The sequence below is a fragment of the Cupressus sempervirens genome, chromosome 1 (genome assembly GCF_028749045.1).
Source record: "Cupressus sempervirens isolate cs-2001-9-10 chromosome 1, ASM2874904v1, whole genome shotgun sequence".
Classification (NCBI taxonomy): Eukaryota; Viridiplantae; Streptophyta; class Pinopsida; order Cupressales; family Cupressaceae; genus Cupressus; species Cupressus sempervirens.
The window spans coordinates 484,942,970-484,964,393 of NC_143118.1; the positions used below are offsets into that span (position 1 = coordinate 484,942,970).

Sequence of the window (21,424 nt, forward strand, 5' to 3'; positions counted from 1 at the left end):
CTTACCTCTCACTAATACTTTGAATCTAGATTCTGTTTTAGTGGTTTCGTCTTTAGATTACAATTTGTTGTTAGTTTCCCAAATCACCGCTACTTTACTTGTGTTGTAATTTTTTGGCCTGATTTTTGTGTGTCTAAGGACATCCAAACAAGGAAAATGATTGGTTGTGGTGTTAGGCGAGGGAAGCTGTATTACTTGGATTTGGTGTCAACGAGTTTGAACAAGCTGTGTCAAGCTCTAGCGTTGGATGGCTCTGAGGGGGACAAGTAGAAATATGAAATCTAGTTATGGCATCAATGTCTGGGACATGCTTCCTTTGGTTACCTAAAGAAATTATTTCCTAGTTTATTTGCAAAATTTGATGTTTCTAACTTCTAGTGTGAAGTTTGTGAACTTGCAAAAAGCCATCGTGCTTCTTTTTCATTCATTTTGAATAAAAGTCTAGTTCCATTTATGATCATACATTTTGATGTTTGGGGTCCATCCAAAATCACTACCTTGGGTGGATCACATTGGTTTGTTACTTTTATTGATGATTGTACTAGGATGACTTGGGTATGCTTAATGAAGTCTAAAAGTGATGTCAACTTGTTATTTCAAAAATTTTATAACATGATTCATACTCAGTACAATGCACAAGTTCAAGTTCTTCATAGTGACAATGGAGGCAAATATTTGAGTTCTGAACTTCAGCAATATCTGGAAGCACACAAAACTATTAATCAAATTACTTGTTCCAATACACCTCAGTAGAATGGGGTAGCTGAGAGAAAAAATCTTCACTTGTTGGAGGTTGTCTGTGCTTATCTGATAGAAGCCCATATGTCATTATCCTATTGGGGCAAAGCACTTACCTCTACATCATATTTGATCAACCAGGTACCCTCTAGCACTATTGATTTCCAGACACCATCCTAGGCTCTCATTGAGGTGGTTGTTGCTCCAGTTGTCCCAAATTTACCTCTCCCGTCTTTGGTTGTGTAGCTTTCGTACACCTCCATGAGCATCAACGCAACAAGTTATCTCCTTGAGCGATGCAATGTGTCTTTCTTGGATATGTTGCTTATCAAAAGGGGTATCGATGCTATCATCCTCCAACCCAATGAATGTTTATTACATTGGATGTAGTTTTTCATGAAGACTCGATGTATTTTTCCTCTAAGCCTAAACTTTAGGGGGAGTACCAGAAGGAAATTCAAACTCTAGATTATGATGACATCTTTGAAGATGTGGATGTTCATGATGTTCACATCCTTGAAGATGTGGGTAGCTTGGACATCTTTGAAGAAGGGGAACTCTCTGAAATTGTTAATCAAGAAGTAGGTGAAACTTTGGATCAAAGTAGTGATGAACACCTAGAAATTAAAGCTTTGGGTCCACCTCCATTTGAGTCCCTCACACCACACCAATCGCTTACCAAGGATGTTCCTGAACCATCTAGAAAATAGCTACCTCAATGTCTCACCAAAGGTATCCCTAAATCCACATATGAACCTGAACTTTCTAGTAAAGTTAAATAACCTATGAGTCACTATGTGGCTAACCATTTTTTGTTAGAATCAAATTAGTCATTTGTAAATCAATTATCTATTGTATCTATTCTTAACAATGTACAAGAAGCCTTAGTTGATCCAAGGTGGAAAGCCACTACGAATGAGGAGATGAAATCATTATAGGAAAATAATACCTGGGAACTTGTTGAATGTCCACTAGGAAAGAAACCACTTAGATGTTGGTAGGTTTATACTATTAAGTATAAAGTAGATGGTACAATTGAATGTTGTAAGGCGATACTGGTGGCAAAAGGGTACACCCAAACCTATGGGATTGATTATACAGAGACATTTGCACCTATAGCTAAAATCAATATAGTACGAGTCTTGTTGTCTCTAGTTACGAACTTGGGTTGGCCATTACAACAATTTGATGTAAAGAATGCCTTTCTACATGGAGAGTTGTCCTAAGAATTCTACATCAAACTCCCACCCGGCTGCATGATACCATAAATACATAGTTTGAAGGTGTGCAGGTTAAAGAAGTCACTATATCGGTTGAAACAATCTCTGAGGGCATGGTTTGGAAGATTCACAAAGTCAATGAAAGCCTTTGGTTACTATCAAAGCAATTCAAACCATACTTTATTCATAAAGAATCAATAGGGTAAGATCACTACACTTATTGTGTATGTGGATGACATGATAGTTACAGAAAATGATCCTAAAGAAAGGAGGGCTCTACAGGATTACTTGTTCAGATAATTCAAAATTAAAGACCTTGGTCCCTTAAAATATTTCCTTGGGATCAAAGTGTCTCGTTCTAATAAAGGAATTTTTCTATCTCAAAGAAAGTATGCCTTAGACTTGTTACAGGAAACAAGTATGTCAGCATATCAACTCGTTGATACACCAGTGGAACAAGTATTGAAGTTATGTATTGAGTCTAATCAGGTACCAGTTGATAAAGGAAGATACTAGAGACTTGTAATAAGATTGATGTACTTAGCATACACAAGGCCAGACCTTGCCTATGCATTAAGTATTGTTAGCCAGTTTATGCATAATCTTGGAGAGAAACATATGAATGCAGATACACACATTTTGAGATATCTAAAGTCTGCTCTTGGAAAATGAATTTTATTCACTAAAAATGAAGATTATCAAAGTGTGGATGCATATACTGATGTTGACTGGGTTAGAGTAGTAGTTGACAGGCATTCTACTTCAGGTTATTTCACCTTTGTAGGAGGTAATCTCGTTACATGGAGAAGCGAAAAATAGAATGTTGTTGCACGATCAAGTGTAGAGGCAAAATTTAGAGGTATGGCACTTGGAGCATGTGAAGCATTGTGGCTAAGACTTCTCTTGAGAGATTTGGGTTGTCCGCCTAGGCAGCCAATTCAACTATATTGTGACAATAAAGCAACATGTGATATTACTCATAATCTGGTTCAACATGATCATATAAAGCATGTGGAGGTAGACTGATTCTTTATTAAGGAGAAGTTGGATGAGAAGATTGTGGAGCTGCCTAAGATTCGATCAGAATATTAGCTGGCCAATATTCTTACGAAAGCAATTTCAAGTCGAGTGTTCTCAAAGGTTTTGGGCAAGTTGGGCATGTGGGATATCTATGCACCAACTTGAGGAGTGTTGCAATATTATATTGTTTCTAATATTAAACTAATTCTTTCCTAGATTATTCTTTTCCAAATTGATTCTTTCCTTTCTTATAGTTGTTTCCTTTCCTATAGCTTTATGCATATGGCACACAACTATATATGTACCTGTACAGTTTTATGTGAATACAAGAATGGAAAATATTCTTCTTGATATATGATTTTCAAGTAGAAAATCAAGCACCAGATTTGGGGTTGGCTGCAAATGTTTTCAAATCCCTTTGATATCAGCATTCACAGAAACCGTTGAGATTTATGTCATAGTAAAAACTATTAAGATTTCAAACATCAATTTTAAAGTAATAATTCAGAGCAAGAATCATACCAAAGATTGGAGATGTTGAGAACACCACAACCGACGAGGATTGCTATCTTCATCTTCCATTTCCTGTCCCAAGTCCCGCAAATGGTCATGCATTCTCAACACCAACATCTTTGAATCTTCGAAGACATCCTCGAATCGTGGCCTCAACTGATAATCTTCTACTTCTTCAACCAGACACTCATCTTTGAGCCTTCGCAGTGCATGCTGAGCGCTCTGATGGCTCTCCTATGTCTGCGCTTTAATTTAAAATCTGTTCATTGGTCCATCAGAGCGCTCTGATTTAAAATCTGTGCAAGTTCTCTTCTTTGTCCAACGTGTCAATGCTTATTCTCAATCGCTCTCCTATGTCTTGAGGCAGCGTCTTTTTAGCTTTCTTCAATTCCAATTTCCAGAACTTGTCATCTCTTCCATGAACATACCTGTCCAGAACCTGAAGAGACAACGGTAAGCCGCTACACACGTCTACAAAGCGGTCGACCAGGTGCTCGTATCCACTAGACGGATAAGATTGGCCAAACGCATACCAACAAAACAACTCTTTGGCGTCATTTGTATCCATTCCTCTCAAATTATGAGCGACGGTAATTCCTGCATTTTTGTTGTATAAAATATAATTGTATACAAGATTTATTAGTTGAAAGATAACTACAATCAATAGTAAGTGAATTTTATAGAAATTATTGAATAAGGGCCAAATTAGTAAATCTGTAAAAAATGACTAAAACTCTATTTATAATAAAATTAAAATATTGTATATTGACTCATATTTCTTAGCATCTTCAAATAATAATAATAACTCATAACATTATATTAAATATAAGCAGCTTATATTTTTAAATGTTTGTGTATACTGTGTACAGTATAATATGATCAATAAGGTGATTCTTTATCAAATTTATGTTAGGTGTCACCTCCTCAACTCTAATTTCATCTCTTGGTTTAGATCTTGGTTCTTCTCTATACACTTCTCTCTGAATTTCATTCAACAAATTATTGTTAATGTTCTAAAATAGTTTTTGATCAACACTTTTTTGTTAGTCCTTGGATTAGTCTCTTCATCAAAATTATAATCAAGTATCATTTCCTGAATTATGAACTTCTCATCAATTTTTACATTTGTAGTCTCAACAATGGTTTTAGTTATCTGATTAAAACATTTGTATGCCTTTCTTTTCAATGAAAATTGATGAAACGTACATTTACCACTCTTTTAATCAAACTTTCCAATATCATAATTTCTATTAATGTCACATTTACTTCAAAGGACTCTAAAGTACTTAACTAAGTTTGTATGTCCAAACCAAAGATCATAGGGTGTCTACAAGTGTTTTCTTTGATTTGTACTATATTCATAGAGCACACTATTGTATTCACAACTTATCTCCAAAAGATCTTAGATACGTGTTATCAAGCATCATTCCTCTTTCTCCCTCTGTTACTCTTTTGTTTCTCCTTTCAACTATCCCATTCTTCTCAAGTATCTTACGGGATAAAATATGTCTTTTAATACTATTCTATTAGATCTCAAAAATTTACTCTTCAAAAAAGATCCATTCTCAACTTTACTCTTAAATATATTGAATTTCTCAAAATATTTAGAATTCTCTCTAACAAATGCTATCCACATCATTCAAGTGAAATCATCAACAAGAATCATAAAATACCTTTCACTATAGGATGTTTTTGTCTTTGTAGGACCACTCAATTCTATGTGTCAACATCGCATATATAGCAAATTTCTTTCTTGGAAATGAAATTGCATACTTCTTAATTCTATTACACATTACTTACATGTTGCATTATAAGGATTCATAATTTTGGAAAAATCTCTATCTCCAAATAAAGTACAGACTTTCACAATGTTATCAAAGTTGATACGATTAAATCTCTTGTGCTAAAATTAACTATCATCCACCTTAGTAACTAAAAATATCATCTTAGTAGGATTCCACTCAAATACATTATATTTTCTTCTTTATACTAGTACAAATCAACATGTCATCTTTGTATTTGATAATGCATGTCCTCTCTTATGAAGTATAACTGATATCCCTTGTCCACTAAATGTCCAACACATAAAAGATTATGTTTTAAACTATCAACAAAGTAAATATCATCAATGTTAACTAGTCTTTCCATTAGGTGTAATAGATCCTTTTCTTTTTATACAATAGACTATATTATTTCCAACTATAACTATTCCTCCATCATAGATATTGAATAAAATAAACTTATTCATATCTCCAATCATGTGATGGGAACAACTATTATCAATAATCCAATTAGATGTCTTCTTTTCAAATTGTGGTAGTAATTTTTTTCTTCTCCAACTTTTTTTTTTGGGCTTTCTTCTTTAGTAGCAACAAATCATGTTTCATCATCACTATCACTCAAGATTTCTTCCTCTTTAACATTCAATTCATTCTTATTAGTAAATATACATCCCTTAGAATTTTTTGGTTTATAGACATTTCTAGTATTTCTTACTCTCTTAGGGAATTTAGAAGAATAATAACCATATTCATTACAAGTCTAACATAAATAAATATTTTTTTGAAATTATGTTGTCTCTTCATAAGTAGGGAAATTTCTTCCTCAATATTCTTTTATTATTTCGCTCTTGTTCGGAAGCTGCTAATATAGTCTCCACTTGTACTTGTAATCCTTAATGGCATAGGTTCACCACTCAAAGTGGTGAAAGTGGTTTCAAAATTAGGCAATTCTCCACTTTTTCACGTGCACGTTTCTACTAATTTCAATCTTCCAAGAAGAGTTTGTCTTGTAAAAATTTTTGAAAAGGGAATTAATTGTTCAATAATTTGTGATTTCTATTTGTATGTAGGTCTTAAAGTCTTCGATACCTTCCATATAACATCATCTTCAATTTTGTCTCCACCACAAGTTTGAATTCTTGTAATTATTTCTTCTATTCTACCCAAATAACATCTTGTAGATTTATCATTTATCATTTTAGCATCTTGATATAGACATATCAAATTTTGTAATCTAACCCTTTTAGCATGATTATCACCTTCAAATGTAATTTTACGAATTTTTTTTTTTAATGAGAAAGTCTTAAAGATTTTACTAAAGGAAATTCAAGTTCAAGAAAAACTAATAATAGTGCTTCTCTTATAAGTATATTGAGCGTGAATACATCTTTTTGAGCTTCATTACAACTCTAAAATTATTTTCATCACTCAAATCCTTCTTAATCTTAGTAATCAACTAGTAATTTAGGTCTATGCATAGAAAATACATCTTCATAGTTGAATCATTCAAATTTTACACTTTCTTTCTTGAATTGTGTCCTTGATCTCCTTAAGTTGTTAAACTTTTCCTTCAAGGAATTGATTCTCTAGTACTAGCTTTTAGAAAGTAATGTCCACCAAGATATCTAAGAGGGAGGGAGGGGTGGGGTGAATTAGTTATTCAATTAAAACAATTCTCAATATCCTTATTTATTTGAAAATATGTAAGCAACAAACGCAACAACCATAGAAATATCAACATACATAATAATACTAAATCTGTTAATTTAGAAAAATCCTAGTAGGGATGATACCCACAAAATAAAGTACTAATCTTATATATATATATATATATATATATATATATATATATATATATATATATATATATATATATATATAAGTTCCTTGTGAAAGGATGGACCCTATTAGGAGTAAATGAAAAAGTACATGTCAATTATTATTAGGATACTCAAAATCCCTTTTAGGCAATTTGATCCTTATTAGGAGTTGAGCCAACCATGTTATGAGTTGATTTGGAAGAGAGATAGACCTAATCTCCAAATAGCTTTAGTACTATCTTCATGTTAGTACCCAATATGATCACAGTTTTAAAACTTCAAGTGTAGAGTTTGAACCACTTCGAACTTCAGTTTGAACCACTTCGAACTTCAGTTTGAACCACTTCGAACTTCAGTTTGAACCACTTCGAACTTCAGTTCGAAGTAGTTCAAAGTAGTTCAATGGTTCAGGTAACCCGTCCTGCAAGTTCAATACAAGCAAAGTTCAAATTCTAGGTTTGAAATGCAAAATTTTCAGTTCATAAAAGTTCAGAGCCCATGTTCAGTTTAGTACCTGGATTCAATCTCAATTCATGTTTCAAGCTCAGACTTTGTAGGCTTAATCAGATTCCACCAGCTCAACAGTTTGAAAGATTCAATGAGTTTGATGATTCAAAGGCTCAATCAAAGTTCGAAATGCAAATCCATTAATTCAAGAAAGTTCAGGATACATGATTAGTTTTCAAGCTCGGTCTTGATTGAATGGTTCATGTTCAATCAATGTGGACATGGTTTTAAAACTTTCAGTTTTAGGTTTTGAACCTCTCTGATGTACTTCGAACTCAACTCAAAGTAGTTCAAAGTGGTTCGAGATGCAGATTTGTTAGTTCAAAAGGGTTCAGAATCCTATCTCAATCCATACTTCAGTTCCAAATTCTGTCAGTTTAATGATTCCAAGAAAGTGCGGAATGGTTCATTCAAAAAAGTTCATAATCAGATACCATCAGTTCAAAGTGCTTCAAAGCAGTTCAATGGTTCAAATGGGTTTGAAAATGCAGGATCAGTTTCAACAAGTTCAGAATTTTATCATTTAAGCTTAGGTTCTGCCAATTCATAATCTTGAGAAAGTGCAAAGTAAAAGTCAAGATGGAGGCCAGTTCAGTGGTTTAGAAAGGTTCATCTTCCAAGTTCATTGGTTGAAAAAAGTTGAAGTGCAAATTATAGTTTTCAACATGAGTTCAATGTTAATGTTTGAAGATCCAGCATCTACAGGGTCACATAAGCAGATTCAAAGGCTCACATTGCTGAATTTGGAACACAGTCCAATGCTTTAGTACCTACAGTCTCAAACACCTTAAATTCAGGATAGAAAGCTTGAAGTTTAAGTAGAGCTTTTATGTTGGATGATGGTAATATAATGGAAGTCAACATTGATGATGCTGAGAAATAGATGAAGCCACGAGTTACTTCAAGATAGCCTTTGGTATTTGCAGATAAAGTTCATCATTCAAAGGCACTTCTTAAATGTGAAGAAGAGGCTTTAGATTTCAGTTATTGTCAAAGCCTCGTGTTTTCTATGATGCTCATAGAATGTTATGACTGTTGAGTGTGATGAAGGTGACCTTTTGATCAACAATAACCACCATGAACCCCGCGGATCTGCCTATAGCCATATGTATGCACATGGTGCAAATGGAAAACATGTATCAGATAATTGCACCTCCCAATTTAAATATTAGCAATACAGTTATAGCATTTGTAGATAGGATTCAACACGAAAATTGTTTGGACTGTTATGAAGCCTCTGTTAGAACCCATCGTCACCCCAGAGACTTTATGCTACCATCTTGTTCAGGAGTAAAAATATTTATTGCAGCAAAATAATGCTATTAATAGGGAGGCATGTTCAAAATAGTGTCCAATGATCAGTAGGGAATTTCAATTAAGCAAGTCGGATTTTCTGACAATCATATAGACCCTTAAACAGAGATCTATAACTTTTGACTCAGGAATTATTTTCAAAATCACCTTGGTGAGAATGTGGAGAACTCGAATTTGGATAACATATCCAAACTTAAGCAAGATCCAACGGTGGGATAAATAGTTATGCCTCTCGCACCGAGACCCATTTTTGCTGACAGAGTTATTTTGAATCCGACCAGCGTCAAGAATATTTTTATATTGGGATAATGTAATCATGTGCCATTTGTCTAAGTCTCATTTAATATGTCAAATTATCCTTATAAAAATTTTGCATCAATGTTTTATAAGGTTATTAAAATATTAATGAGAGAACATAAGAAGAGGAAGACAGATAGTCACATTCCAGGAATCAGTTATGCAAACTAAAAATACACATCAACCGGCTATTTATGAAGGTATTTTTAAACCACAAAGGGTTCCACTTTTTGCTAGGTTTGTAGACTTTGGGCTGCAGAACAGAGGGATTGGATTGAAAGTTTCATTTGCTAGGAGAGAAAGAGCACAGTTTTGTTTAATTTTCCAAACTGTGAGATGGAAAACAGGGGATATTTTGATTTTGAATGTATGCAGGGAGAGGGAATTCAGGTTTCCTTTTAGTTAGTGATTTAGATGTATGATGTAATGATCTGGGGGATACTTTCGTCAAAATTGAAGTATCTCCAAAACTCCAACAATCAGCATCAGATTAAACTCCTTGAAATTTTGGACCCAATGTGATTTGAACGGACAAAAACAGAGTCCATATGCAAAAGTTATGGTCAGTCAAAGGTTGGTCAAATTGAGAACGAAGGTCATAAAAAAGGTGAAAAAATAATCATCTCCAAAGTGGTCAACAATGGATTTCAAAATAAAGAGCTCGTCGAGAGCTTTTCGACGGTGTTTGTTTCATCAAAAATGGAGCCCATACGTGAAAGTTATGCCATTTTGAAGTTCAAGGTAAAAGATGAATATAGTTGATGTCATCATGACGTCAGCAAAATGGGGAAATAGGACAAAAAGAAGAGTTCATGGTCGGATTTGAACTCGTGACCCTTTACCTTTCAAAACTTGTGCCTCAACCGTTGCACCAAGCATAGCTTTTGAAACTTATGGGCGGCAACTACTATTTAAACATTGGCTAGCGCCAATTTCAAATGAGGTAGACCGCCGACGGGTTTAGAACCCTCGACCGGTGGTTACCATAAAATTATAGTTAACCGTTGCACCATTTTAGCGCTTAGAGAATGTGTTGCGCAATTTTTGTCTTATCCTTAGCCAAACAAAACTCCAACCTTAGTAAATTAAGGTTATAATCTTTTTTTTAACCCCAAAATTGACATGAGCCGAATCTGTTAAAAATGGCTAACAGGTTATTCCGAGAGGGGAATTAATTGAAGAGGTTATTTTTGTAAATTTGGTTATAGCCTTATTTTGGCTAATTTCATGTATAAAAAGGGGGTTTAGGAAACTCTTAGGATATTCAGGTGGTGAGAACAGGAGAATGTTTAAGAGATTTTTGAAGACTATTTTGCACATCGAGGGCATGCTATGCTGATGTGTTTAAGGGAATAATCTTGGTGCATTTGTAATTTATTGTGGAGATTAATCGGATCGGTCGTACTCTATTGGAGCCGACCCGGAGACGTAGTCACGTTTGTGGCGAACTCCGAAATCAAACTCTGTTGCATCTTCTTATCTTCTCTCTCAATTCTGTTTCTCATCTTAAGTTTTGATTTCATTGATAGTAAATGAATTAAGACTTCCGCTAAGTTTTGATTTATTTAATTTGATTTTATTTAAGCATTCAATACTACAAATAGTCTAGATTCATTCTTCAGATCAAGTGGTATCAGAGCCCAGTTGACTATTATTGCAGTTATTTTCTTGAATGCTAACAAGATCCAAGATTCAGAAGGGCAAAGGCAAGCTTGAAGAATTTAATCCTGAGATCGGGAAGCGAAGAACATTTCCAAAGATGTCTATTTCTGGAATGGAGGTTCCTGATGAGATTAGTGAGCAGGAATTCCGAAGAGCATTCCTCGAGATGAAGGCTAAGGTGGACATTCTTTTTCAGGAGAGGCAAGAGCGGAAAGAACATGAAGAAAAAAAAGGGAAACATCATGGAGATGGTGACAAGAAACCATATCCACCCTCTTCTTCTTCTCCTCCCTCTTCTCCTTCTTCTCCATCTTCTCCTCATTCTACTTCTTCTAATTCTTTCAAGAGTGGGTATAAGCCTAAGATCAAACTGGATGTAAAATTTGACTTGCCTAAGTATTGTGGTGAACTTAATGCTGAAAAATTGGATGATTGGATTCAGCAAGTAGAAGTCTACTGTAGAGTCCAGAACCTATTAGATGGTGTTGATAGGATTCAATTAGCTACTCTTAGGTTAGGGGGTAAAGCTTTAACCTGGTGGGAGAGTAAGACTAAGGCAGAAGTTTCACAGCATGGTAGAGTCAGTTTAACTTGGGTAGAGTTTGTTAATGCTCTTAAGAAGCAGTTTTATCCCCTAGGACATATGCAACAGTTAATGATGGACTGGCAAATGTTTAGGCAAGGGAAAGGGCAAACTGTACAAGAGTACACCCATGAATTTAGGAAAAGGGCTATTGCTTTGAATGTTCCTTTGTACACCCAGGATACTTTGTTGAAGTACATAGGAGGTCTTCATTCCTACCTTAGACATTCTATTTTGGTATTAAACCCTTGTAATTTGGATGAAGTGTCAGTTCAAGCTACGCACTTAGACTCAAGGGGTAAAGGATCTTTTATTGATAAGTTTGATGATGATAACTCTATAAAGAAATCTTCTAAGAATGCAGAGATAGAGAAAGGAAAGAAGGCAGCTATAGTTAAGAAGGATGAGAAACTTTCTTGCACTCATTGTGACAGGAAGGGTCATGATGAAGAACATTGTTGGAAGTTGCATCCCGAATTGAAGCCTAAGTGGGCTCAAAGACATAATCAGAAACAAAAAGGTAAGGAGAAAGCCACAAATGTTGTTATGGATCTTGGTTCAGATTCAGATGATGAGACTAAGATAACAGCTATGGGTGTAAAAGGTAAAGCTCCTATCTCTGGTGTTTCTGTTCATAGTTGCGCTTCTTCATCTAAAGTTAATGATTTCCCTGAAGATAAAAAAAAGAATGAGTTGTTTCATTTAAGGGTTGTTTCTAAGAACACTAAAATTAATGCACTCATAGATAGTGGTTCTCAAGTGAACTTGATTTCCGAAAGTGTTGTAAGAAACTTGGGATTAAAAACTACATTACATAAGAAACCTTATCCACTAGGCTGGATTTATGAAAATGATAAGTTGCAAGTAACAAGACAATGCACCTTAAGATTCGCAATCACTAGTAAGTTTGTGGATGAAGTACAATTTGATGTTGTTCCATTGGATATCTGTGGGATAGTGCTTGGCAGCCCTTATCTTTATGATCGAAAAGCAATTTTCTACAGGGAAAAGAATCATTATCACTTATTTAAAGATGGCATTCAGTATATTGTACATTCTCACAAGATTAAGACTGATCATTCTTTTGCAAATACAGGGCAGTTAAAGAGGGTAATTAATGCAAGTAAAGAGTTAACTCTTATGTCTATCAGTACAGGTGGTTCTACACTTGAACTTGGAGTAGCTAACCAGGGTCAGATGTTGCAGGATGCACCTGCAGTACAACATGAGGGAATGATGATTGAAAGCATTGATGGTTCCTTGGGTAAAGATGTTCCTGTTGTTAAGGATCGATATATTGTTGACTTATTCTCTTTCATTTTTGCATTATTGTTCAGCTTGATGCTAGTCAATGTTTGTTGGTTAGTGGCTACGACAACTGATGTAGATGCTTATGGAAGTGATAGAATAATGTTTATGATCAACAATGTTGTTGCAGTCTTCATTGTGCTTGTGAGCCAAGTATTCAAATGTACAGATGATACAGGACAAGTGGGGAGGCCAAGTTCTCACTTTATGTCAGAATAAATGTCACTTTTGGAGGTCCAAAAGGTCTTCAATGGGGAGGCTTGATCCGGGGGATACTTTCGTCAAAATTGAAGTATCTCCAAAACTCCAACAATCAGCATCAGATTAAACTCCTTGAAATTTTGGACCCAATGCGATTTGAACGGACAAAAACGGAGTCCATATGCAAAAGTTATGGTCAGTCAAAGGTTGGTCAAATCGAGAACGAAGGTCATAAAAAAGGTGAAAAAATAATCATCTCCAAAGTGGTCAACAATGGATTTCAAAATAAAGAGCTCGTCGAGAGCTTTCCGACGGTGTTCGTTTCATCAAAAACGGAGCCCGTACGTGAAAGTTATGCCATTTTGAAGTTCAAGGTAAGAGATGAATATAGTTGATGTCATCATGACATCAGCAAAATGGGGAAATAGGACAAAAAGAAGAGTTCATGGTCAGATTTGAACTCGTGACCCTTTACCTTCAAAACTTGTGCCTCAACTGTTGCACCAAGCATAGCTTTTGAAACTTATGGGCGGCAACTACAATTTAAACATTGGCTAGCGCCAATTTCAAATGAGGTAGACCGCCCGCGGGTTTAGAACCCTCGACCGGTGGTTACCATAAAATTATAGTTAACCGTTGCACCATTTTAGCGCTTGGGGAATGTGTTGCGCGATTTTTGTCTTATCCTTAGCCAAACAAACCTCCAACCTTAGTAAATTAAGGTTATAATCTTTTTTTTAACCCCAAAATTGACATGAGTCGAATCTATTAAAAATGGCTAATAGGTTATTCCGAGAGGGGAATTAATTGAAGGGGTTATTTTTGTAAATTTGGTTATAGCCTTATTTTGGCTAATTTCATGTATAAAAAGGGGGTTTAGGAAACTCTTAGGATATTCAAGTGGTGAGAACAGGAGAATGTTTAAGAGATTTTTGAAGACTATTCTACACGTCGAGGGCATGCTATGCTGATGTGTTTAAGGGAATAATCTTGGTGCATTTGTAATTTATTGTGGAGATTAATCGGATCGGTCGTACTCTATTGGAGCCGACCCGGAGACGTAGTCACGTTTGTGGCGAACTCCGAAATCAAACTCTGTTGCATCTTCTTATCTTCTCTCTCAATTTTGTTTCTCATCTTAAGTTTTGATTTCATTGATAGTAAATGAATTAAGACTTCCGCTAAGTTGTGATTTATTTAATTTGATTTTATTTAAGCATTCAATACTGCAATTAGTCTAGATTCATTCTTCAGATCATGTAATGAGAACTTATTTATTTCAGCATTTTTAGAGGAGGGAAACTTGGAAGATAATTGCATACCAGAACTTTGAGTCCGAGCAATTTTCTTTCCACTGAGTGTTATCTTTGTATGACTTTCAGTTTTCTCTAAATTGCATTTATGTCATGAATTCCTGAATATATTTGATTTCAAAGTGTTCTAAAAGCTCTATTTCTTTACTTTCTCAGATTTCATTCTATTTGTAACGCTGCATGCAAATGAACTTTGTGTCATTTGTTAATACTTTCTTGTAGTCTCTTAGGTTCCGCATCTACATTGTATTTACAGGTAGATGTCTGATATCCTTTCGTGCTTTTCGGTAAAAGTACCCATATTTAATTCATCGAATATCTTATATAGAGAGCTGTACCCGATAAAAATTCAGACGAAGGTTATCAATCCATGATAACCTATCCAATTGTTGGTGTTAGTTTGTTCTTTTACTTGGGCATTTAGGGTCATATTTGCATGTATTTCTTCAAAGGACAATCTGTTCACTAACAAATTTTTGGCGACTCCGCTGGGGAAAGAATCGCAGTTGCAGTGTTTTCTTTCCTCAGAAATCTGAAGGTACCTCCCTGAGGATGGAGGTTGGCAGCTCTATTGAGGAAGAATGTTGGAAAGTCTTCCTTATGAATCAAGAAATCCTGAAGGAATGGGTTCCAGAAAAGGATGGAGATACCTATGAAATCTTCATCTTTATCCCACCTTTCAAAGATAATCCCATCAGAGAAGTTACAAAAGAAGTAGCAAAGCAAGTGAGCTGGTTGAAGTCTTTCTATGGTGCTATCCTCATCAAGAAAAGACCCAAGATACAATATTTAGAAGAAGAAATCTAGCCAGAATTACTGCAGCATCATGCTGATCCAGTTTTATAGGAAGAGAATACCCGCAACAACACTGGAGTAAAGGTAAGCCATAATGATGAAATCTTTTCTCAAGATCTTTCTTCATCTCATACAAAAATTGGTACATTAGAAAGTCATGGTGATTGTTCTTTTCCTAAAGATTCTATTGAGATACTTTCTCCGAGTGGCTTGTCTGAAAATGAATCTTTAAATACCACAAAAGATTGTGAGGGTATTAATCCTTTGAAGGAGAATGTAGAGAAAGAGTCTTTACTTGAATCTTTTCATCCTAAATATGTTGCAATAGCGAACCTTGTAGATGATGCTGCTTTTAATGGAGATGTATTCAAATCTTGTTCCCCACATCCTAAGAGTTTCAATTTTAACTATGTTGATAATCTCCCTATTTCAGAAGTTCCTATTGACGAAAAAGTTGACAACTTGCCTTCGGATTTTCAATCTTTCACTTTTGATGTTGATCATTTTTGTTTGGAAAACCCTCTTGATGAAAAGATTTAGGATAGTATGCAGCCTGAGACTGAACTTCTTATTTCTATGAAGAAAGAAGATGATTCTTTATGCTTGCAAACTAATAATCAGCACGTGCAAAGATTGTCTGAATTTGATGATGAAATCTGCAACTATGACAAGATGAAAGTGTGTGAAGAAGAGTTTCTTTTTCATTTTGAAAATGCTGAAATCAGCACTTAGCCTATAAACTGTCCAGCTGAAGCATGGAAAGAAATATCATTTGATCAACAAGAAAGGGTCGTTGCTGAATTTTTGCTAAGTCTTCAGCCTGAAGATGTCTCTCAAACCAATCCTCTTAATGGTGATTCAATTCTTCATGAAGATGAGACAAAGATGTCTCTAGACAAAGATGCCCCTGCTAAATTTCTTGTTGAGAAAGGAGAATATGAAGCTGGCCTTCAATCTAGTGGTGGTTCAGTTGATGTGTTGGAGAATGCGATTCTCAATGGCGAAGAAGGAATCATAGGTACATTTTTGTCATCACTCCAGTTGGATCATTTCTTGGATGAGGCCTCAGGTACTTTTTCAAATCAATTTTAGAATGAAGTATTTATTGGCAATTTTTCTTTTCATCCATCTGTGCATGATGTTGTTGATTTGGGTAATGCTGAAAAGTGCGATGACATTCTAAGAAGAGAAGGGGATGGAATTTATGGTAGATTTGATCACAGCTGGTTCCTTGAATGAAATGAAGAAGACATCCATTTGAGGTTTGATCCTATGCTAAAGGAGGCATCATCATGGCTATAAACTGATCATTATCATCCACAGGAGTTGAATCTACACGACAATATTTCTAAGGGGTATACATCATCTTTTGCTGAGGCTTTTTCATTTCATATTTTTCAGTTTGAAGCGGAGTCTAACACTGACAGTGTGAAGGATCAATTCTTAAGTGGAGATGAATATTATGATGAGTTATGGCTTTTTGGAAAAGAATGTTGGATCAACATATGCATGCACGCTATCAGTCTGAAGTTTGGTACTAAAAGAGTCATCATCACACAATGGTTTGGAGTTGGTCCATTGAGGTACGCTTTGTTGATTCAGAAAGGCTCCTATTTCTCTTAGCCAGTAAATGGTTTTACTTGATTCTTCTTTCTTCTAGTCTTAATGGTAGTTTCTTTCCTACCTTTGTAAATATTGTAGATAACTTTTTGTTGTGCATAGTGTAGTTTGAATAATGTGCAAGCTTTGTGCTTGCCAATAGTGTAGGTGATTGTTTTGTTGGTTGGTTTTGCCCTGCTCCCCTCCGCCCTCTCTACAAGCAGCTCCCAGTCTTCTTCTCTTGCTGACTCTATTCACCGATGGATAAGGCACTGTTCTTCTCCCAGAGATTGCTAGAGTTCTCTGATTTCGTATCAAAATCAGTCCCACAATTAGAGCCCATGTTAGTACCCAATATGATCACAGTTTTAAAACTTCAAGTGCAGATTTTGAACCACTTTGAACTTTAGTTCGAAGTACTTCAAAGTAGTTTAATGGTTTAGGTAACCTGTCCTACAGGTTCAATACAAGCGAAGTTCAGATTCTGGGTTTGAAATGCAGAATTTTCAGTTCATAAAAATTCAGAGCCCATGTTCAGTTTAGTACCTGGGTTCAATCTCAATTCATGTTTCAAGCTCAGACTTTGTCGGCTTAATTAGATTCCACCAGCTCAACAGTTTCAAAGATTCAATGAGTCTGATGATTCAAAGGCTCAATCAGAGTTCGAAATGCAAATCCATTAATTCAAGAAAGTTCAGGATGCATGATTAGTTTTCGAGCTCGGTCTTGATTGAATGGTTCATGTTCAATCAATGTGGACATGGTTTTAAAACTTTCAGTTTTAGGTTTTGAACCTCTCTGAAGTACTTCGAACTCAGCTCAAAGCAGTTCAAAGTGGTTCAAGATGTAGATTTGTTAGTTCAAAAGGGTTCATAATCCTATCTCAATCCATACTTCAGTTCCAGATTCTGTCAGTTTAATGATTCCAAGAAAGTGTGGAATGGTTCATTCAGAAAAGTTCATAAGCAGATACCATCAGTTCAAAGTGCTTCAAAGCAATTCGATGGTTCAAATGGGTTTGAAAATGCAGGATCAGTTTCAACAAGTTCAGAATTTCATCATTTAAGCTTAGGTTCTACCAGTTCATAGTTTTGAGAAAGTGCAAAGTACAAGTCAAGATGGAGGCCAGTTCAGTGGTTTAGAAAGGTTCATCTTCCAAGTTCATTGGTTGAAAAAAGTTGAAGTGCAAATTCTAGTTTTCAACATGAGTTCAACGTTAATGTTTGAAGATCCAGCATTTACAGGGTCACATAAGCAGATTCAAAGGCTCACATTGCTGAATTTGGAACACAGTCCAATGCTTTAGTATACAATCTCAAACACCTTAAATTCAGGATAGAAAGCTTGAAGTTTAAGTAGAGCTTTTATGTTGGATGATGGTAATATAATGGAAGTCGATATTGATGATGTTGAGAAACAGATGAAACCACAGGTTACTTCAAGATGGCCTTGGTATTTGTAGATAAAGTTCATCATTCAAAGGCACTTCTTAAATGGGAAGAAGAGGCTTTAGATTTCAGTTATTGTCAAAGTCTCGTGTTTTCTATGATGCTCATAGAATGTTATGACTGTTGAGTGTGATGAAGGTGGCCTTTTGATCAACAATAACCACCATGAATTTCGTGGATTTGCCTATAGCCATACGTATGCACATGGTGCAAATGGAAAACATGTATCAAATACTTGCACCTCCCAATTTAAATATTAGTGATACAGTTATAGCATTTGTAGACAAGATTCAGCACGGAAATTGTTTGGACTGTTATGAAGCCTCTATTAGAACCCATCGTCACCCTAGAGACTTTATACTAGCATCTTGTTCGGGAGTAAAAATATTTATTGCAGTAAAATACTGCTATTAACAAGGAGGCATGTTCAAAATAATGTCCAATGATCAGTAGGGAATTTCAATTCAGCAAGTCAGATTTTCTGACAGTCATATAGACCCTCAACTAGAGATCTGTAACTTTTGACTCATGCATTATTTTCAAAATCGCCTTGGTGAGAATGTGGAGAACGAGGATATGGATAACATATCCAAAATTAAGCAAGATCCAATGGTGGGATGAATAGTTATGCCTCCCACACCGAGACCCATTTTTGTTGACAGAGTTATTTTGAATCCAACCAGCGTCAAGAATATTTTTATATTGGGATAATGTAATTATGTGCCACTTGTCTAGGTCTCATTTAATATGTCAAATTATCCTTATAAAACTTTTGCATCAATGTTTTATAAGGTTATTAAAATATTAATGAGAGAACATAAGAAGAGGAAGACGTATAGTCAAATTTCAAGAATCAGTTATGCAAACTGAAAATACACATCAAGTGGCTATTTATGAAGGTATTTTCAAACCACAAAGGGTTCCACTTTATGCTAGGTTTGTAGACTTTGGACTGTAGAACAGAGCGATTGGATTGAAAGTTTCATTTGATGGGAACAAAAGAGCAGAGTTTTGTTTAATTTTCCAAACTGTGAGCTAGAAAACAGGGGATATTTTGATTTTGAATGTATGCAAGGAAAGGGAATTCAGGTGTCCTTTCAGTTAGTGATTTAGATGTATGATGTAATGAGAACTTTGTTTTTTCAGCATTTTTAGAGGAGGGAGACTCGGAAGATAATTGCATACCAGAACTTTGAGTCCGGGCAATTTTCTTTCCACTGAGTGTTATCTTTGTATGACTTTCAGTTTTCTCTAAATTGCATTTATGCCATGAATTCCTGAATATATTTGATTTTAAAGTGTTCTAAAAGCTCTATTTCTTTACTTTCTCAGATTTCATTCTATTGTAATGCTGCATGCAAATGAACTTTGTGTCATTTGTTAATACTTTCTTGTAGTCTCTTAGGTTCCGCATCTACATTGTATTTACAGGTAGATGTCTAATATCCTTTCGTGCTTTCTGGTAAAAGTACCCATATTTAATTCATTAAATATCTTGTACGGGGAGTTGTACCCGATAATAATTCAGAAGAAGTTTATCAATCCATGATAACCTATCCAACTGTTGGTGTTAGTTTGTTCTTTTACTTGGGCATTTAGTGTCATATTTGCATGTATTTCTTCAAAGGACAATCTGTTCACTAACACTTCACTAAGTAATAAAATTGTACATCAACATCATCCAACAACATCTTTTTTGATAGATATTTCTCTTTGTCATCTCACCATGTATCACTACACTAAATAGTTCTATCAAAAAAATATATTCTCTATTAGGTTCATTGAATCTCATATACACGTTTACATACTGATATTTTACAATATCCTTCCTAGATGATTACAACAAGGAAATCAACCTTCTTTCATACCAAGTAATAGAATAAGTTATTTAGTTGGCCTTGAGACTTTCTTAATTTATAATAATAATATAGTACCAAATTATGATATTATAATTTAATGTTTTATATTACACCATCATATTTTTTTCACAAGATTTTACACAACTAAGGGCTCATAGTCTTCATAAATATTTACTCATTTCTCATTAAATTCTCCACTCTGTCACATGCACATTTATACTAATTCTAATCTTCCACGTAGAGTCTTTCTTGTGAATTTTTATGAAAGGGGAATTACTTGTTCAATCATTTTTATTTCTATTTGTATGTAGGTCTAAAATTCTTCAATACCTTCCATATAACCTTATCTATTAGAGTAAATTTATTTGTTTACACTAATTAATTCAATCACTTTGATTTAATTAAATAAGTTGCCTATTACTCTAGCTTTCTTAAGCTATCTCTTAGGTGCATATAATTAATATCTTATATTAGTTATAATGTGCAACCTAGCTTTTTCAAGCTTTAGGTTACCCTTTTTGGGTTTTGATCTCCTTTTATAAGGATTGATCGCTTTCTAATTTATTAATTCACTTTTGATAATAGCAATCTCTCTTTTTGCTCATCAAGAATTTTCATCTATGGATCTTACAATTCTTGCCTCCATAGCTTTTTCTTCTCTATTTCTGTGACAGGTGTTTGCATGAAGATGATTCTCAAGAGCTGTGGGGTTGATCTTTCATCAACTTCAACATGGTATCAAAGCTCTAGATCTTCATGCCCCTATTCAATTTATCAGAGATTTGTCTTGTCTTTCATAATTGTGCATTTTTTCAGAGGGTTTCAGTTTTTAAAGTTATTTTGTATTGGATTTAGGGGGGTCATTTTTTCAATAATTTTTTAGCCCAAAGGGACCTCACCGTTGGATTCGTAGCACCCAAAAACCCCTATTTCCATATAAAATTTGTCTGATTTGGACACAGTTGAAATTTGAGGCAAAAAGTTACTATCAGATTTGGGCATGCTTCACTATGCAACGATTTATTTATTTTATTAAATAAATAAATTTAAAAAATAAAAAATTAGAAAGCCTTTTTAAAAAAAAAGGAAATGCATGTTTTTTTCAAAAAAAACAAAAAGTTTCAAAAAAACTTACTTTGTTTTGTTTTTGTTTTTCAAAATATCCTTTTTAAATCTTCCTAAAAAGCATGCCTACATCATTAAAAGTACTAACACAAAAATGACATCAGAAAAGTACTGACACAATAGGTCTGATAGCCATAGGTGTTGATGTCATCATTTTTGGAGTCAAAATTTGATGGCCTTCAAACTATCTTTTCAATGATTTGGTTTGTCTTAAAAAGTTGTCTGCAGTTTTTTGGCCATAACTTGAGCATACAGATGTATTTTTTTGATCCAAAAAATGTGTTGGAAATCTAGTTCCAAGATGGAGACATAGGTATAGTT

At 34.8% G+C, this 21,424-nt stretch overlaps 1 protein-coding gene across 1 annotated transcript in view; it reads right to left on the bottom strand.

Annotated features, from left to right (window-relative positions):
• Positions 1–3,780: 3,780 nt before the first annotated feature.
• LOC149578377 (putative disease resistance protein At4g11170) overlaps positions 3,781–21,424 on the bottom strand; it is a 52,899-nt gene continuing 35,255 nt past the window's right edge. The window contains exon 2 of the mRNA XM_089800249.1: positions 3,781–4,088. Coding sequence (XP_089656375.1) covers positions 3,781–4,088 — 308 coding nt within the window. The remainder of the gene's footprint in view (positions 4,089–21,424) is intronic.